Source organism: Pyrus communis, chromosome 9 (assembly GCF_041283825.1).
Source record: "Pyrus communis isolate YQ-2024b chromosome 9, ASM4128382v1, whole genome shotgun sequence".
NCBI classification, from domain to species: Eukaryota; Viridiplantae; Streptophyta; class Magnoliopsida; order Rosales; family Rosaceae; genus Pyrus; species Pyrus communis.
The window spans coordinates 9,782,922-9,798,599 of record NC_142573.1 but is presented as its reverse complement, the minus strand read 5'-3'; the positions used below and the strand labels follow the sequence as shown (position 1 = coordinate 9,798,599).

The following is a 15,678-nucleotide window of genomic DNA, read 5'->3' as shown; positions in this document are numbered from 1 at the left end:
AATCCAATATACTGAATAAACTCATGAGGGAAGATGGAGTTGTCGAAGAAAAGTTGAGTGAGGTTAGGGAGCGGAAGAGGACGGTGGGGAAAGGGCTGGCGAGGTTGGCGCTGGGAAAAAGAGGGAGCGGATGATTGGGGACGACGGCGGCCAAAAAGATATCCTTAGGTTTTGGTAATCTACTTCCGTCCAACTTTTTAAAATCAAAAACAATTTTCAAGTGTTAGACTTTAAAACTTATTTGGTAGAACTATTTTAAAAAATTGAATTCAAGATTAACTAAAAAAATATAGTATATTCTCTAAAAACATAAAAAGTGAGTTTTTAGAGTTTTTAAATTTAAACTCATTCCTTCTTTTCTCTCTCTCCCCCCCCTCATTCCAAATCTATCTCTCTCTCTTCTTTTTCTCTCCTTTCTTTTTACCTTTTTCGGCTCTCCTCCAATTTGTTCTCTTCATTTTCTTGGTTCTTTCTTTCACTCATCTTTCTCTCTGTCTTGTCTGATTCTCTTTTTTCTTTCTCTTTTCTTCAAAATCTCTCACTTTCTTTCATTCTCTCTCCTCTTTCTCCTCTTCTGCATCCCTCTTTTTAGATCTCTTTGTGTAGTTTAAGTTGTAAGATTTAAAAATTTTAAATCGCAAACCAATCAAGTTTTTGAGTCTTAAAAAAAATTGCTTTCAAGAAATGTTTTTAAGAAATGTTTTGAAAAATGATAAAAAATTTCAAATAGGATACCAAACAAACTCTATATTTTTTTAATTTTTTTTTTTGTTTGAACTCACACAGATATGCAAGTTTTGACACATTTCCACCACTGTAGTTAATTCTTTCAAATTTTAATATTTTTTTAAAATTTTTTCCAGATTTTATTTTATTATCTAAACAGAAGTAGGCCCACGCACTACCACGTCATCATTTAGCAGCTAAATTGATAGATAATTTATTGGAAGTCTAATTTTTTTTCAATTCATTCGCCCCAATCGCCAAAATCAAAATAATTGTGTCAAAAAATAAAAATAATTGCGTAATAACACTACCCTAATAAATAAAGCATTTCTTGACAATATTAAGCATAAATAAGTAATAATGATTTTGAATTCTAGAGCATCTTCAAAAGAGATGTCAAAATATTTAAATAAGTAATAACGGTATCAAAAAACAGTATTAATGTTTTTCAACTGAGAAACCAAATTTGATGTAGCATGACATAGAATGATATTTTTCTCCCTTACTACCAAATTTGACAGCACCTTCAAATTTTTTTAATTAATTATTAAATATTTTTTATTAATTTTTATTGGTTTAAAGCATTATCCTTTTGTTTATTTTCTTTCCCAATGCAAAGAAAATACATATGAATTTTTATTTTATGTTTAAAATTTGGCATATCAGTTAGAGATCAAAACTTTAAAAGATTTTAAAGTGCCACATAAGCTTTCTAATTTAAATTTAAAATTTGATATCTCTTTTGAAGATGGTCTAAAATCAATTTTTAGTGTTTTCTTGACGAATACTTTCATTTTCTTTTTTTCAAAAGCACTTAATCTCCGGTAAAAGTGCTTCCAAGAGACGCAATCTCAAATGAACCTCAAACGCATTGATTGACAGTTCATATGCTTTATATAATGACCATTGATTTTCTTTCCACTAATTGTTAGTCGGTATTTGGTAGTGACACTTCATGAGTGGATGGCATTTTCATTGACATTTCAAATTAGGAATAAGAAAAAAGGAACCGCGTGAACCTCGGGCTAAGTTTGGTGGCTTTGGACCGAGTCAATCTTTCACACTTCGAGGAACTTTCTGCATCCTTCCAGGAAGATAACGTATTAATTTACTTACCCTATTACCTGTTCCCAACAACACAAACAACCAAATAAAAAGTAGCCTACGAGCAGCAGTTTCCCAGAAAAATATAAACTCTGCAGAACGTTGAAGGATAAGCCAAATGCATGATATAAAGAGAGGGAAGACAGACAGAGAGATTGGTATAGATTTAGAGAATGAGTGTGTTATCAGTGTTCGATCTGCGAGAAAAGTTGGTAGGTAAGAAAGGAGCACCAGCAGCTTGCCCCTACTGCGGAGGGCCAGTTATGGAATGCGACTTCGACGCTCACTTGCTCTTTTGTTTCATCCCCATTTCCCACAAGACCAAGAGGAAGTTCTACTGCGCCATTTGTTCCAGTCGCCTTGTTCCTGCTGTCTCTTGATCCCTCAACGGAAGGGGACTGATATACACACGAACATATATATATATATATATATATATATATATCAACCGAAGGGGACTGATATACATACATATATATATATATGTGTGTGTGTGTGTGTGTGTGGGTGCTTGGGTGTGTCATTGTATAAGTGTGCGGAGTTTGATTGTTGTTTTATTCAGCCAGAAATTATTTGGTAGTTGGGCTAAGCTAAAACTATTACTATGAAAGCAAATTTTTAATCCTATGTTGCCTACATAAAGTTATATAATAGTAAAAACTTGAATGTAGTAATTTGAAGCAAGAATTTTATGCTATGTTTTCTAGGTTTCTAGCTTTCAAAGCTTTCAAGTGAATAAAATAAGGAACCATTTGTGAAATGGAAGTTTTAATTTATTACTATTAAATATAATATTGGTTAAAGTAATGAGTTTATTTAACATCTATTAGCTCTTATTATTCTTAAAAACAACCTTAGTAATAAAAAAATTCATTTCTTAAGTGAAATATGACAATTAAAAAAATCATAAACTAACCCAAAAATTAATATTTTTAAGCTTGAAGAACCAAACTCTCCATATGCTATAGCCTAGGGGAGCCTTGTACTTGGCTCCGCCCTTGGTTTTATTGTGATTTGGAGAAGAAGAAAGACGAGAGTTGAACTCTGATCACGAGTAAGCACGCAAAAAGTGCCCGTGCTTCCCCTTAATTAGTTTGCATCAACAATATTGATTATGTAAACACACTAGATATATGGCTCAATCCTGTGGAACGAGGGCCTTTTTCTAGCATTGATACATGATAAATAATGCTTTATTGTAACACTACAAAGATATATCGATCACTAGTTTCCAACTTTACATTGTGGTTTGAATAAAACATGAAACTCGCAGAGTTGTATAATATCGTCTGATTATGACAACTCTCACACTGCGTCCGATGGGAACAAATGCAAAGAGTCTCATTCTTAGAGATGGTCAACTAAACTTTCAAACAGAAATTATAAATTTAGTTCAAGTGTTAAAAAGAATAAGCATGAGCGGTCAATATCGTGTGCAAGCTGATTTTGTCACATTCACCTGGTCGTATACGCGCTGCCGGACTAAAATTGTTTCCAACTTCCAGACAAACTCATTTCATTTTCTACGTCCATATAGTCACCCTAATTGGAGGCTCCTCCACGCCGAAGCCGTTGATGGAGGAGGAGATTGGGTACATGCACTTGAGATTAGTTCAAGAGTCGGCGGAAAATGGGTTAGGAAGTTTAGGTCAAGAGTTCGATTTCCTTCCTAAATCCCGTATAACAGAACAGAGGAAAATAGATGGTACTAGGTGGTGTGTGAGTAGGGCATAAGAAAAATGAATTAGAAAAGACCAAGTCTGAGAATAGATACGGGCATGCTACCATCCCTCCAAGTCATAATTAAAAAAGGACCACAAGATTTGCCTAATTCCAAAGACAATTCACCAACTCAAAGTCAATCTCTTAGACTACCAAGGAAACGATATTCTCAAATGAAAACTAATGAAAATGGTCTGAAAACTTTGAGTTTTAATGATAATGACAAAATAAAGGGTAAAGTGAATAGTATCAGGATTGACTTTTTAATGTAAAAATGTGATTTTTTGTTAAAGTGAACAGTACTGTGGGCTTTTCGTTAAAACTCACTATTCTCAACCCATATATGTACCCTCCTCACATCCGACCTAAAACCTCAAAGCCTTCCATTGGATAAGAATGGAAGATTTTCAAAGTTGACTGTAAATTGAAAGGAAAACTAATGAAAATGGTTTGAAAACTTTGAGTTTTAACGATAAGGACATAATAAAAGGCAAAATGAATAGTATCAGGATTGACTTTTTAGTGCAAAAATGTGATTTTCGTTAGAATGAACAGTACCGGGAGTTTTTCGTTAAAGTTCCCTAAATTGAATGCACAAGAGAATGATTTTTTATTTGAGGGAAATTGTATATGAAGAAAAATCTTCCTTCTAATCCCTACAGGGACAACTGAAATAAGTTTTCTTGAAACATCGATCTCCTACCTCCAAGTTGCATGTAGTCCAATATTCTAGTGGATATGGTGTTGGGCTTCCACCTATGCATCACATGTTCGAAACCCCATCCCCTAAATTAATGTAATAGTTTCGAACTCTTTCCTTCTCTTTAATAATAATTTTTTTAATAAAAAGAAAAAAGAAAAAAATTCTTCCATCTTCAAGTTGGTGGCAATTTTGATATTTCATCCTTGCACGTACCTTGAAAATTTAGGTCTTATCCATTCAAATTCAATCATTTATACCAAATGAGGGCCATGGTCTCATTCATCATGTTGTTTTTTTTTTTTTTTTTTTTTTTTGTAGATGTTGTCCTCAGCATCAGCTGTAACTTTCACACAAGTTTAGGGTTCCTTCAAAGCCAAAACTTCCTCGGAAGTTGCGGGCAAACGTTTCCTTGGAGAATATTTGTTCCCAATTTCTAACCAATTAATCAGCAGACGAATAGAACATATACGAGCACATGCTTCACAAACACTACATTCATCAAATTCACAACGCTAACTCTCCGCGGTGATTCACTTTTCTTAACGCGCAGCCTTCCCTTTAACGCATCTCCAATTGCCATCGCCCTCCACCAACCGGTGAAGATGCTCTTACTACTCCAGAATACTCCATTCCTTTCCTACTTTGTTTTGAGGACAATCTTTTCATCTAATTCCTCTTCATTGTTTTACTTAATCACGAAACGAAAAGAAAAATGAGGGCATCAAAACATATGAAACTCTAGCCAATTTAAAACCTTGGCAAAAGTATACAAGCAGGCAGCATCGAATGCAAAACATTTATATAATGTAACAAAACTTTCTAGCATTTAAGTCTTCAAAATGTGAATCAAATATTCCGACACCAAAACAAGTCATGAACCTTAAAGCGAAACCAGTGTTCAACTTAAACAAAGGAGTAAGTGCCAGATCCCCTCTAGTTGACAGAAAGAACTCGAATGACTGGAATAATGAAATACTGCATAGACCTAATTCATTCTCCTAATAAGCTCGTTGATGTAGTTCTCACGGTTTCCGGCATCTCCACCTTCCACGTAGTGGTTCCTCTTCTTCTTAAGACCGCCCAGTGGTGCCTTAAGCTTGAATGGCCACAGAAAGTTATTCGCCTCCTTGAAATGAGGACCAACTGTCAAGATCTCGTGAATCAGATCTTCCGTGCAGATGATGCCATATTTGCCAAGAGCCTGTGACAATAGCACATGTTAGAAAGATGCAGCAATTAATGAAACCAATTAGATACGCATTAGCAGCGAGGTACGAACCTCCTCAACAATGGCATTGTCAGTCAAGGCAATCCTCTGCTTGTTCAGCTTACCGTACCCTCTCTTGTATATCAATTCCTTGACGCTCTTCAAGTTGGGGTACCTGAAATCATTCAACTCGTATTAATCATACATTTCCAGACTTTTACAGCTGAGACAAAGGAAAATAGAATGTGAAAGATGTTTACACACCCATAAGTAACATATGGTTCAACCCTGTGAAGCATATTGAGGGTGGCCTTGTTAACTTTTAGGAAGACTCCATTGAAGATCTGTTTGAGAAGATAAAGCAAAATTAAACTTTTAACATACAACTGAAAATATGTGGGCACCAATTAACACAGTTCATAACTTTAACAATGGATGAAGGCAAGCGGATAAATACAGGACTATAGGAAAGCTATAAACTCTATATGATCAAGACTCAACTGTGTTTAAAGATATCATCAGCTATCTAATGAAAGAACAAACAGATAGATTGAAAAGCCTTCTCACTTGATGCAGTGAAACCATCAGACAACCGTTAAAAATACAAAAAGAGAGAAGCTAAAGGAATCCTAATAGAAAGGTTAGCATTTGTATCACTAGGTTAACGGGTTAGGGGTGCTACCTGTCTCAGCCTCAAGAGTTGCAAGATCTTCTTGGTCTTTGGGTCAATGGCGTTGATACTGAAAATTTAAGAAATTAAAGTATAAGATACGGAGCACATATCATTGGACTTCATTTCCATTAAGCTGAACGTTGAGAACATACCCACGGATACGAATAATGAACAAGAGCTTAGCCTCTGGGTCAACATAAAATCCACCTTTCAACTTAGCCTCACGCTTCAACTGGATCAACTCTTTCTCCTAAACATGGGAAACAAACCAATTTCAACAACAAATAATCAGACCAACATGCAGAAACGCAACAGACAAATAAAATGAACATTACGAAAAGTGACAATATCTACCTGCTGCTCATACTCCTCAGAATACTGCTTTGCTCTGTTGTAAATGAGCTTCCGGTTCTCAGCCTTCTTCTTGTTGGCAGCTACACGCTCCTGTTCCTTAGCCAAGGCCCACTGCTCTTCCCTCTTTCTCTTTTTCAACACGGACTCTGGAACCACTACCTTGACTTCTTCACCCATCTCTATAACATCACAAAGTCAAGAACATTTAGAGGACAAGTACATTCAACAAACACCAAACTGAACATATACATGAAAATAGTAGCTTAAGTACTATCATCTCAATAAATTATTCACATCACACATGAAGATAAAGGCGCATTCGGACACGAGATCTACAAAAGACAACAAATTCGGAGTTCTACTTCACTTCAATAGAGCAATTGTAATTTAAATAAATAAAGTTACCTAAATTCGGAGCACATGCTAACTAAAAATTATACAACGACAGATTTAAGACTTGTAAAGGACATAAAAACACCAGGAATACATAAAAAAACACGTAGAAAAAAAAATTAATATAACCGATTCCAAACCTCTAAAATCGATACAGTAAAACCAATTTTCCCATATTTCATCCACAACACTGAATACATTCAGAAAACATAAACATACAAGAAAACAATCAAAACATTAATATTAAGAAAACAATTACAGAAAAAATCAACTCATTTGTTCAGTAGTTAAGCTAAATATCAGCTACCCAACGCAAAACAAAAACGTTTTCCAAAAGTGATACCTTTCCCAGCAACCAGACAGAGTTAATCAAGCTAAAAATGCTATCCCAGTGCTCCATTTTCTCAGGAAACAAACAGAAACACAAGCCAGCAATCAAATAAACGTATCCCGGACGCATAAACCAATCCAAATTACGAAAACACACAATCAAACAGCTCGTTCGATGCTCAAAATTTACAGATCAAATCACATGAAACGGAAATGCTTTTTGAAACCGTAGCAGGATTGGGATCTGAGAGATTACTCACCGAGTAGTAGCCGCTGTGTCTTGGGTGACGATGAACTAGGGTTAGGGGTTTCTCGGCGGGCTAGTAAGAAGAAGATGGTGGGAGTGAAAGATTAGGGTTTTATAGCACTTTTATGGGTGGTTTGGGATGGCATGGCGGACGGTCCTGATTGGCTTATGAAGTTGGAAACATCTTGACCGTAGATTTAAGGGTTAAGTAAGCTGAGTTGGGCTAAGTTTAGTCCGATACTTAGGGCCCAAGATGAATTGGGCTTGAGTCATTTAGGAAGGAGGATATATTGGGCTTGAGTCATTTAGGATGGAGGATATATGAGTTTCGTTAAGAATGTTGGCCCAAATTTAATTGCAATTGGGGACTTCTATAATTCTACTCATAGTTTCAGGACTGACTAGGATACGTTGAAGTACTTAACTAATCACTCATTGACGGTTAGATATGATCATTGGAAGTCATTATAATAATGAGAGTTTTAACGAAAAGCTCACGGTACTATTCACTTTAACGAAAAACCACATTTTTACACTAAAAAGTCAATCCTGGTACTATTCACTTTACCTTTTATTTTGTCTTTATCATTAAAACTCAAAGTTTTTAAGTCATTTTCATTAGTTTTCCTTATAATATATATGACTGTTGTTTGGTAATTGTACCAAGTAAATGGATGTATTGTAGACAAGTTTCATTGTTTCTTTTCTTTGTTAAATTATTTTTTTAATCTGCAACACATCCTACTATTTGGTGGTATTTTTCCTCACTTGTAATTTTTTTTTTTTTAAAAAAAACGATATTATTTATACAAAGGAGAGGGGGTGGGCTAGGCCTCATAATGGGTTAGCAATTGTGGTTTAAATTCGTCTTTGACGAGAATCAAAACCTTGCTTGTAAATTGTACCCAATACTTGAAGATGTAATTGCTTTTAAAGGTCCGTAATTTTTTGAGCTGATTCGGTAGGTTGACTTGGATATTATTGGACTGGACTTGAGTATTGTGTGTAGTGAATAGTGGATCGGCCTCCGAAATAAGTAGATAACCATGGTTTACCACCAATTGTTATTTTTTTTTGAAAAATAAAATAAAATAGTGGATCCGCTTTTTTAGTGCATATCAAAATTGCAAATTTAAGTTATACATTCGAATAAAGATTTAACGGCTCTTATTCAGATATATAACTTAAATAATTAAATATGCACTTTTGATGTGCGCTAAAGAAAATTAAAATGGGCGATGAACATTGAGCATTGAGTTTTGTCAATTGTAACCCGTGTCTCAGCTTGAATCAAAGACTCCATGCAAATGCATTCAGGCCCATGAAACATGGATCAGGACTTTTGTTACATATAACCGTTACAAAGGTCCATAGCAAAATTTAACTTTTAATTTTTCAAACTTATTAGTCATTTGTACCAAACAAAAATTAGAAGGAAAAAAAAAAAAAAACTTTTGCGATTGTCCTTTATGGTCAGTTTCTTAGACTTTGTAGTTCCAAAAAAAAAAAGACTAGACTTTGTTTACCAACAAAAAAATAAAAAGACTAAGACTTTGTTTACCATAAAAAATAAAAAAAATAAAAAAAAAACCCTAAACCAAAAGTTTCTATGTTAATTAGTCTTGGTCCCCTTCTATGCCTAGAAAAAAACAAAGTCTTAAGTCTTTTTTTTTTTTTTTTCAATGCAGAAAACATGCAAGTAGACTGTAGAAGGAAGTGTTTTTCCTAAGTATCTCTTCATTTGTATAACAATACATGACATATGTGTTCGTATTTCAAACACACTAAAAATCTGTCGGCAAAACCAAATGCATCTCGTGCGTGGTATAAATATATTTTTTCAACTCACTCTGTTTTAAATTCAACTTTTTCTCCTTTTAATTTAGTCTGGAGTGAGAATATCGCTTGAAATAAATTAAAAAAATGATAAATTAAGTTCTCATCCTCCATTTCTCCTTCTTGTTAATTAAAACCTTATTATTTTTCAATTTTGATCAAGGTGCCTTGACTTTTCTTCATGCCACTATTTGAATATTAAATTATTTACAAGTACTTATATGTCAATTTAAAAATGAAGAACTATTAATCATTTTCAAATGTAATCTTTTTAGTATATTTTTTTCATATATTTCTAATTTGTATCCTTTTTTTAATTTTATACCAATATTCTTTTTAGTTCTAATTTGTACCCATAATTTTGAATTTTAATATGTACCCATGGTTTTGAATTTTAATATGTATCCATATTTTTATTTTTATTTGTACTAATAATTTTTTTTTATGAACGTACCCATGCTAATTATATGTGTTTATTTTATGTTTTAAAATATATCAATAGTTATTTCTTGCACTATATTAATAATTACGTGGGTACACTTTTTTTTTTTGCTAGAGCTATGTGAAGAACAAATTACTCTATTATTGATTTCTAAGTAATTGTTATATTTGTAACAATATTGTTTGATTTGTTCAAATTTCATAATTTGTGGAATATTGAATGCATAAATGCATGAGTTAAATCCCTTAAATGATGTTAGGGACCTCGATCAAACTATTTAAACAAATAAGATTTCATTCTAACAACTACTTAATTGATTAGGACCACAACCAAAACGATCCAATAAAAAATTTATTTCCGGACGCCTCTGTATTTAAGTTACTCAGCTCTAACCTTTGGACGGTGCATTCGAAAACATATATTTATGGAATGTATGCCTCTTGCATGCGTGGGAGGCAGAGCCGCATGCAGACTGCAGGGTTATCACTATCAAGATATGAGTAAATTAGGCACCGACCTAATAGATATGACAAAAATATCAAACAGTAGTTGAGCTTAGGGATGAGTTCAAAAAATCGAAAATTAAAAAAAAAAAAAAAACAATTAAAAATCAAACCAAATCGAATCAAAAAAATTGGTTCGGTTTTGGTTTCAGTAGTCTAGAAACCGAACCGAATCGAATTAATTAAATTAATATTTTTTTAATTTTATTTATTTAATTATCTGTTTTGGGTATTGTTTTTTAAATCCAATTTGTAAGCCTAAATGTGCTAAGCCCAATGTATTGTCAAACTTTAAACCCAAAATATTAAAAAAGCCTTTATGTTATGATTCTAGTTGAACTTTAAATATTTATTTTCATTGTCTTTGATTCTAGTTGGAATGTTTATGATATGATTGTATTAGAGATGTTAAAATTTAAGATTTCAATTTTTTTCATTTTTTGACCTAAAAAATACATGGTATTTAAGCATATAATGATCACTAGCCACTTACTGGTTTGACCTAAAATACGTACTTTTTGTTAGTTTTATATGTTAAATGTGTCATTAATTGCAGTGTGGTAAATTAATTAATCTATTAATTTCTTTTTCATAATCTGCTTCCCTTTGAATCTGGTTCCCTATCAATCAGTTACGGCAAAGGGTGAAAAAGAAACACACAAAATCTGACCGACTCTCAGATTGCGTGGGGGCTACTCCTTTAAACTTTCAAGGTTCCATTTTAGTTTAATACTATCACTAATGAAAAGTGATAATGTAATACTATCACTTTGACAAAATTTAAGATTTCAATTTTTTTTTATTTTTTGAAAAAAACAAAAAAACCGAAATCGAATCGGAAAAAACCAAATCGAAAAAAAAATGAATTTACCGAAATTTCGGTGAGCTCAAGTGTGGACTACTGTGCTAATTACCAGAGAAAGATATACAGCGTGATGCATGCATGCAGTTGCAGCCTGCAGCTGCCGCTGTTCATGCACATGCAGGCATGCGAATTCTTCTTCGTTTTGACCAAATAACATGCATATCAGCTGATAAAAATTGCTTCCTATTTTCTATATAATATATAATACATTTTCTGTGGGGTCCGGTTACAATGATATATACCACACATTGGTACTAGTTTTATGCAAGAAATGTGGTAAAAATCCATTAGACACTACGTACCATAAAAGACAAACTACAAACTATTTATATAAGTTGTTATTAATAAAGAATTTTAGCTATCCTTTCCGCAGTATACTCCAATATTGAACCAGTTATACACTGACCTTTGATGTACCTCAAAAGATAACATTATAACACATATGCCTTTTAGAATTTTATTCCAATACTTGCTATCTTACTAACTAAATGCCTAACTCTGTATTACAACTCATAACCAAACATCCAGCTTAGCTTTCTTACAAGAAATTCTTGTGTGAGGCCCCCATTGATGAAGGCCAGGAGTGTTTTGTAAGAGGGGAGTGAGACACAAATGAGGTCGGGTGAAGGTGGAAAATTAGAGGGGGTGAGCTATGGGGGATTTGGATCCCATATGGATCCAAATTGTCGGGATTCTAGAATTCTCACATTCTAACCGTTTATCGTACATCATGTGGCCAAAAATTAATTTGAATTTTTTATTATTTAATATTAAACATAAATAGTACCTAACGAAAACTGACTGTACGATGTACGATGAATGGGCATGATATGAGGATCCCTAAGATCCCCACAAAGAGGATCCGGAGAGAATTTTCATCCAGCTACAAGTTTTTTTTCTTTTTTTTTTTGAGTTAAGCGATAACATTAGTAAGTTAAATGTTAGATTAGCCCCTGGAACTAGTCCGGATAACTAAGAATTTCTCCTTTTTCTCCAAAATCTCTCACATATATAGTGAGCTACATTAATGGTCGGCCATTATTTGGTACTAGCTAACTAGTCGATATTCAAGTATGGGTAATGCTAGGAAGACCAAATTTTTTAAACCAAATGATGTGGTTGTAGATGATTGAATTATTAATTAAGTGTCGATTAACATGCTTGTTTCTTATTGGTGACACATCATTTGGTTTATAATTTAGTTTAAAAAATTTGGTATCTCTAGCATTACCCTTCGAGTATTGCCCTATCTATCTTAATTTGTAAGCCTTATAAGGTTATACAATTAAAACACAAATGAATGAGTGATTGACCTGATTCCAATGGCAACCATGGAAGTCAAACACAAAAGTAGCAGAGCATGGCAACACCAGGATCTTCTATAAACTCCTAGCCGAATACAACTACTCTATGAGAAGCATTATGTTGTGTGTTTTAGGGCTTATAGGGACCGGTGTTTTATATATGCTAAAAGCTAGGGTTTCCATCCATAAAGGAAACCTAAACTTACTTTATTAGCCTCCAAGTCAAGTATCATAATCATATTCAATTAAGGATCCCATCAATCCTATTTCCAAAATAAAACACCTTATATAGGATTGATATCTTTAAGAGATCAAATCACAATCAACATTATTCTCCAATATTACATTCCTATTACATGTGGTAGACCACTTAAAAGTTGATTTATATTGGATAAATCCAACATAATTAACATCAGCTCATTTTTTTTTTTTCCTCTCTAAAGATTCTTAACCCTAGTACACTAACTTAATAGCCCAAGTGTACCACTGCCTTCCACCACTCAGCAAACGTTGCTGTTCTCTTTGTCCAACTCAGTTACGAGAGACATTTTAGTGTACTCGAAATACGATTCAATACATCACGTGTCATAATATAAGTGGAATAACATTTAAAAAGAAAATTTTATCTACACTTATATTATGACATGTAATGTACCGAATCGAGTTATAAGAACATAGAAAATCTCTTCTCGATTACGTCTATCTGTGAAAATTGACATTTTAAACTATATTTCCCTTCTTTCTATCAAGTCATGTTTTTTCTCTTCGTCTCTCTCACTCATGTCATGTGTATTTCTTCGGGCCAAACCCTACTCATTGAACTCAAACACATGGTTATCACACCTTAGGGATCCTCATAATTTCAATCGCTCCTAGAATCCAAAACAATTGTCACTCTTACAGAAAAAAAATTAGAAAATATTAAATCAATTTGCATGATTGTCAATCCATTCTTGTTTAGGCAAATGCATGAATAGTTTGTACCATGTTTTATATAGGGTGATGTTATCTATACACTTATATTTTATCTCTCACACACTCCTCTATATTTTTGATCGTCGGATCAAATAAATTAACGAAGATTAATGAATAAAAAATAATAAAAATGTGCGAGAGATAAAAAGAAGTATATAAATAGCATTAGCATTTAAATAAGAAAGTGACAATATATACGTAGACAGCGAAAGGAAAACGATCCATATGCGTTCATACAAAAAGTAGAAAAGAAAAATAAGACTTGTCGAAATAATTAATGGCATGTGTATCACATGAATTCCATCACCTTTCATTAAATTGAAAGCTATTTGCTCATATACCGTAATTCCAAATTTTTCTAAATGTGTTTTATTAATTAATTAGGGATATAACAGTAAATAAAATAAAAAAAACTCTCCACATTTTTCTCCTCATCTCTTCTCATATTTTTCATGCGGAACTTAAAATAACTTGTTTCTCACAACACGTGGCTTTGATTTAGAATTGGACTTAAGATTATGAGATTATCTCAATCAATGTGTTGCACATTTTGTTTCTTATGGTACCATATCACTATCCATCAAAAAGCACACTCTAGCAACACATGTGCTTTTTTCTCAATCTCCTTGTTGTTGCTTTTACCTAAAAAAAAAACAAGAAAAAAAGAAAAAAAGTAAAAAGGAGAAGTAATTTCCACATTCAATCAAAGGACTAGATATATGCAAAAATGTGCACAAACACTCAATTGTAACAACTGTTTATTCTTATAGTATGGCAATACCAAACTAGCCTTAAACCATTTCCAATCATTGAGCCAAGCCTTGGGAAGATAATAACATTTTGGGCTAGATTTCCCCCATAATTTAAGTCAGAATAAGAGATTGGGCCCCGCCTTATGCGTATAACACATTGGAGAGAACTCAGCACGCATCAACCATACCCGTTGCACAACCCACATGCGACAAAGTTGCAGTAGATCTTGACACTGACAGCTTCGTCAACCACTCCATCAGAGCCCAGCGACTCTTTCCTTCATCATATGGCTGAATTAACTGGCAGTTGGTTGATCCAACAAACCATAATTCAAACATTTTTCATTTATATAATTAGATTAAATCAAACGACTAAGATCGACTATAAGCAAATATAACGGTAAAAAAAATCTAAGGCCCAAAATTAAATCTAACGGCTAAAAAAATTAAAATTTTTTATTTAAATTAAACGTCAACCAAAAACTCTATAATACCTATGTATTTGTTCAAACATCCACAAAAAAATTCAGTTTCCTCATACAAGTTTTCCATTTTTTCTTCCTATCCACTTCCATAACTATTTCTTCTCTTTTCTAAATTTTTGAAGACGCCAAAAGATCATGTTAGAGGATCTAATTGGTCAAATGATGAATATTTTTCTTTGTGCTTGTCATAAGTTTCTATTGGCGAAGATGGCGCAGTCGGCAAAAACCAAAATAAAAATCTCTTGTGGGGTGAAATCTTTGACAAGTTTAATTCCATCTCCAACACCAACCAAACCTATGAAGGTGTTTATGATCGTTGGAAGACTATTAACAAAATGTGCAACTTGTAGAAGGGAAGCTTGGATAGAGCCAGCGACGGAGCCACATAGAGCCTAGAATTGGCCTAGGCCTACCCTACAATTACAACGTTTAATACCTATTATCTACAAATGCTTACAAAAACTAGCGTGTGCCCCACTTTTTTTTTTTTTTTTAATTTTTTGTTATAATTGACCTTATGTTTTAACTATAAAAACCATATAGTTGAGGGCAATGTCTTAGTTTAAGTTATAACCTTAAATTGAGTTTGCATTTAATGTGTTAATTTTTTATCTTAAAACTCGTAAAGAAATTTTGTTCTTATGATGTAATCATTTCAATACTAAGATTTTCTTACAAAATTAAGGCTCCACCATTCTTGTTTGATTAAAATTTTCCATGCCAATACAAAAACAAAGACTTTAATTTTCCTCTCATTAGTTATATTGTAATTAATTTTTCTAATTTTTTTTGTAGGGCTTTAAAGGCCCTCCTAGTCTGATTTTCTGGTTCTGCCACTGGATAGAGCTGTGGTTGATGCCGCTAGTGAAAAGAGTTCGGAAGAACCATTGAGTGTCTTCCTTCATAGTTTATTTTTCATGTGCACAATTTTATTTCCAACTAATTGATTTTTAACTATTCCTTGCAAAGATTTTGAGAAAGCAATGATGATTTACAAGATAAGGGTTACACCCGCAAACTTTGTTTTAAAGTTGTTTCCTGCTTGAGATATCCTCAA

General features: G+C 33.3%; 1 protein-coding gene across 2 annotated transcripts; it reads right to left on the bottom strand.

Moving 5' to 3' along the window:
- Nucleotides 1–5,051: 5,051 nt before the first annotated feature.
- Nucleotides 5,052–7,612, bottom strand: LOC137738855 (large ribosomal subunit protein uL30y). Of its 2 annotated transcripts, none has more exons than XM_068478329.2 (7): nt 7,473–7,612; nt 6,490–6,668; nt 6,288–6,385; nt 6,145–6,202; nt 5,727–5,806; nt 5,535–5,637; nt 5,052–5,456 (listed from the first exon to the last, which is right to left on the bottom strand). In XM_068478329.2, exons 2-7 carry the CDS (start codon nt 6,664–6,666, stop codon nt 5,241–5,243), a joined length of 732 nt encoding a protein of 243 aa, XP_068334430.2. In that variant the 5' UTR covers nt 6,667–6,668; nt 7,473–7,612; the 3' UTR covers nt 5,052–5,240. The 2 variants fall into 2 exon arrangements, with proteins under 2 accessions (XP_068334430.2, XP_088556565.1); XM_088700439.1 differs by having other exon boundaries at nt 7,226–7,540.
- Nucleotides 7,613–15,678: the final 8,066 nt, after the last annotated feature.

Excerpts from the sequence above, each read along its gene's own strand:
- LOC137738855 (XM_068478329.2), bottom strand. The coding sequence starts at position 6,666 with ATGGGTGAAGAAGTCAAGGTAGTGGTTCCAGAGTCCGTGTTGAAAAAG. Across the intron at positions 5,638-5,726 it reads GAACCATATGTTACTTATGG|GTACCCCAACTTGAAGAGCG; the intron begins GTGTGTAAACAT and ends GAATGATTTCAG. Across the intron at positions 5,457-5,534 it reads ACAATGCCATTGTTGAGGAG|GCTCTTGGCAAATATGGCAT; the intron begins GTTCGTACCTCG and ends CTATTGTCACAG.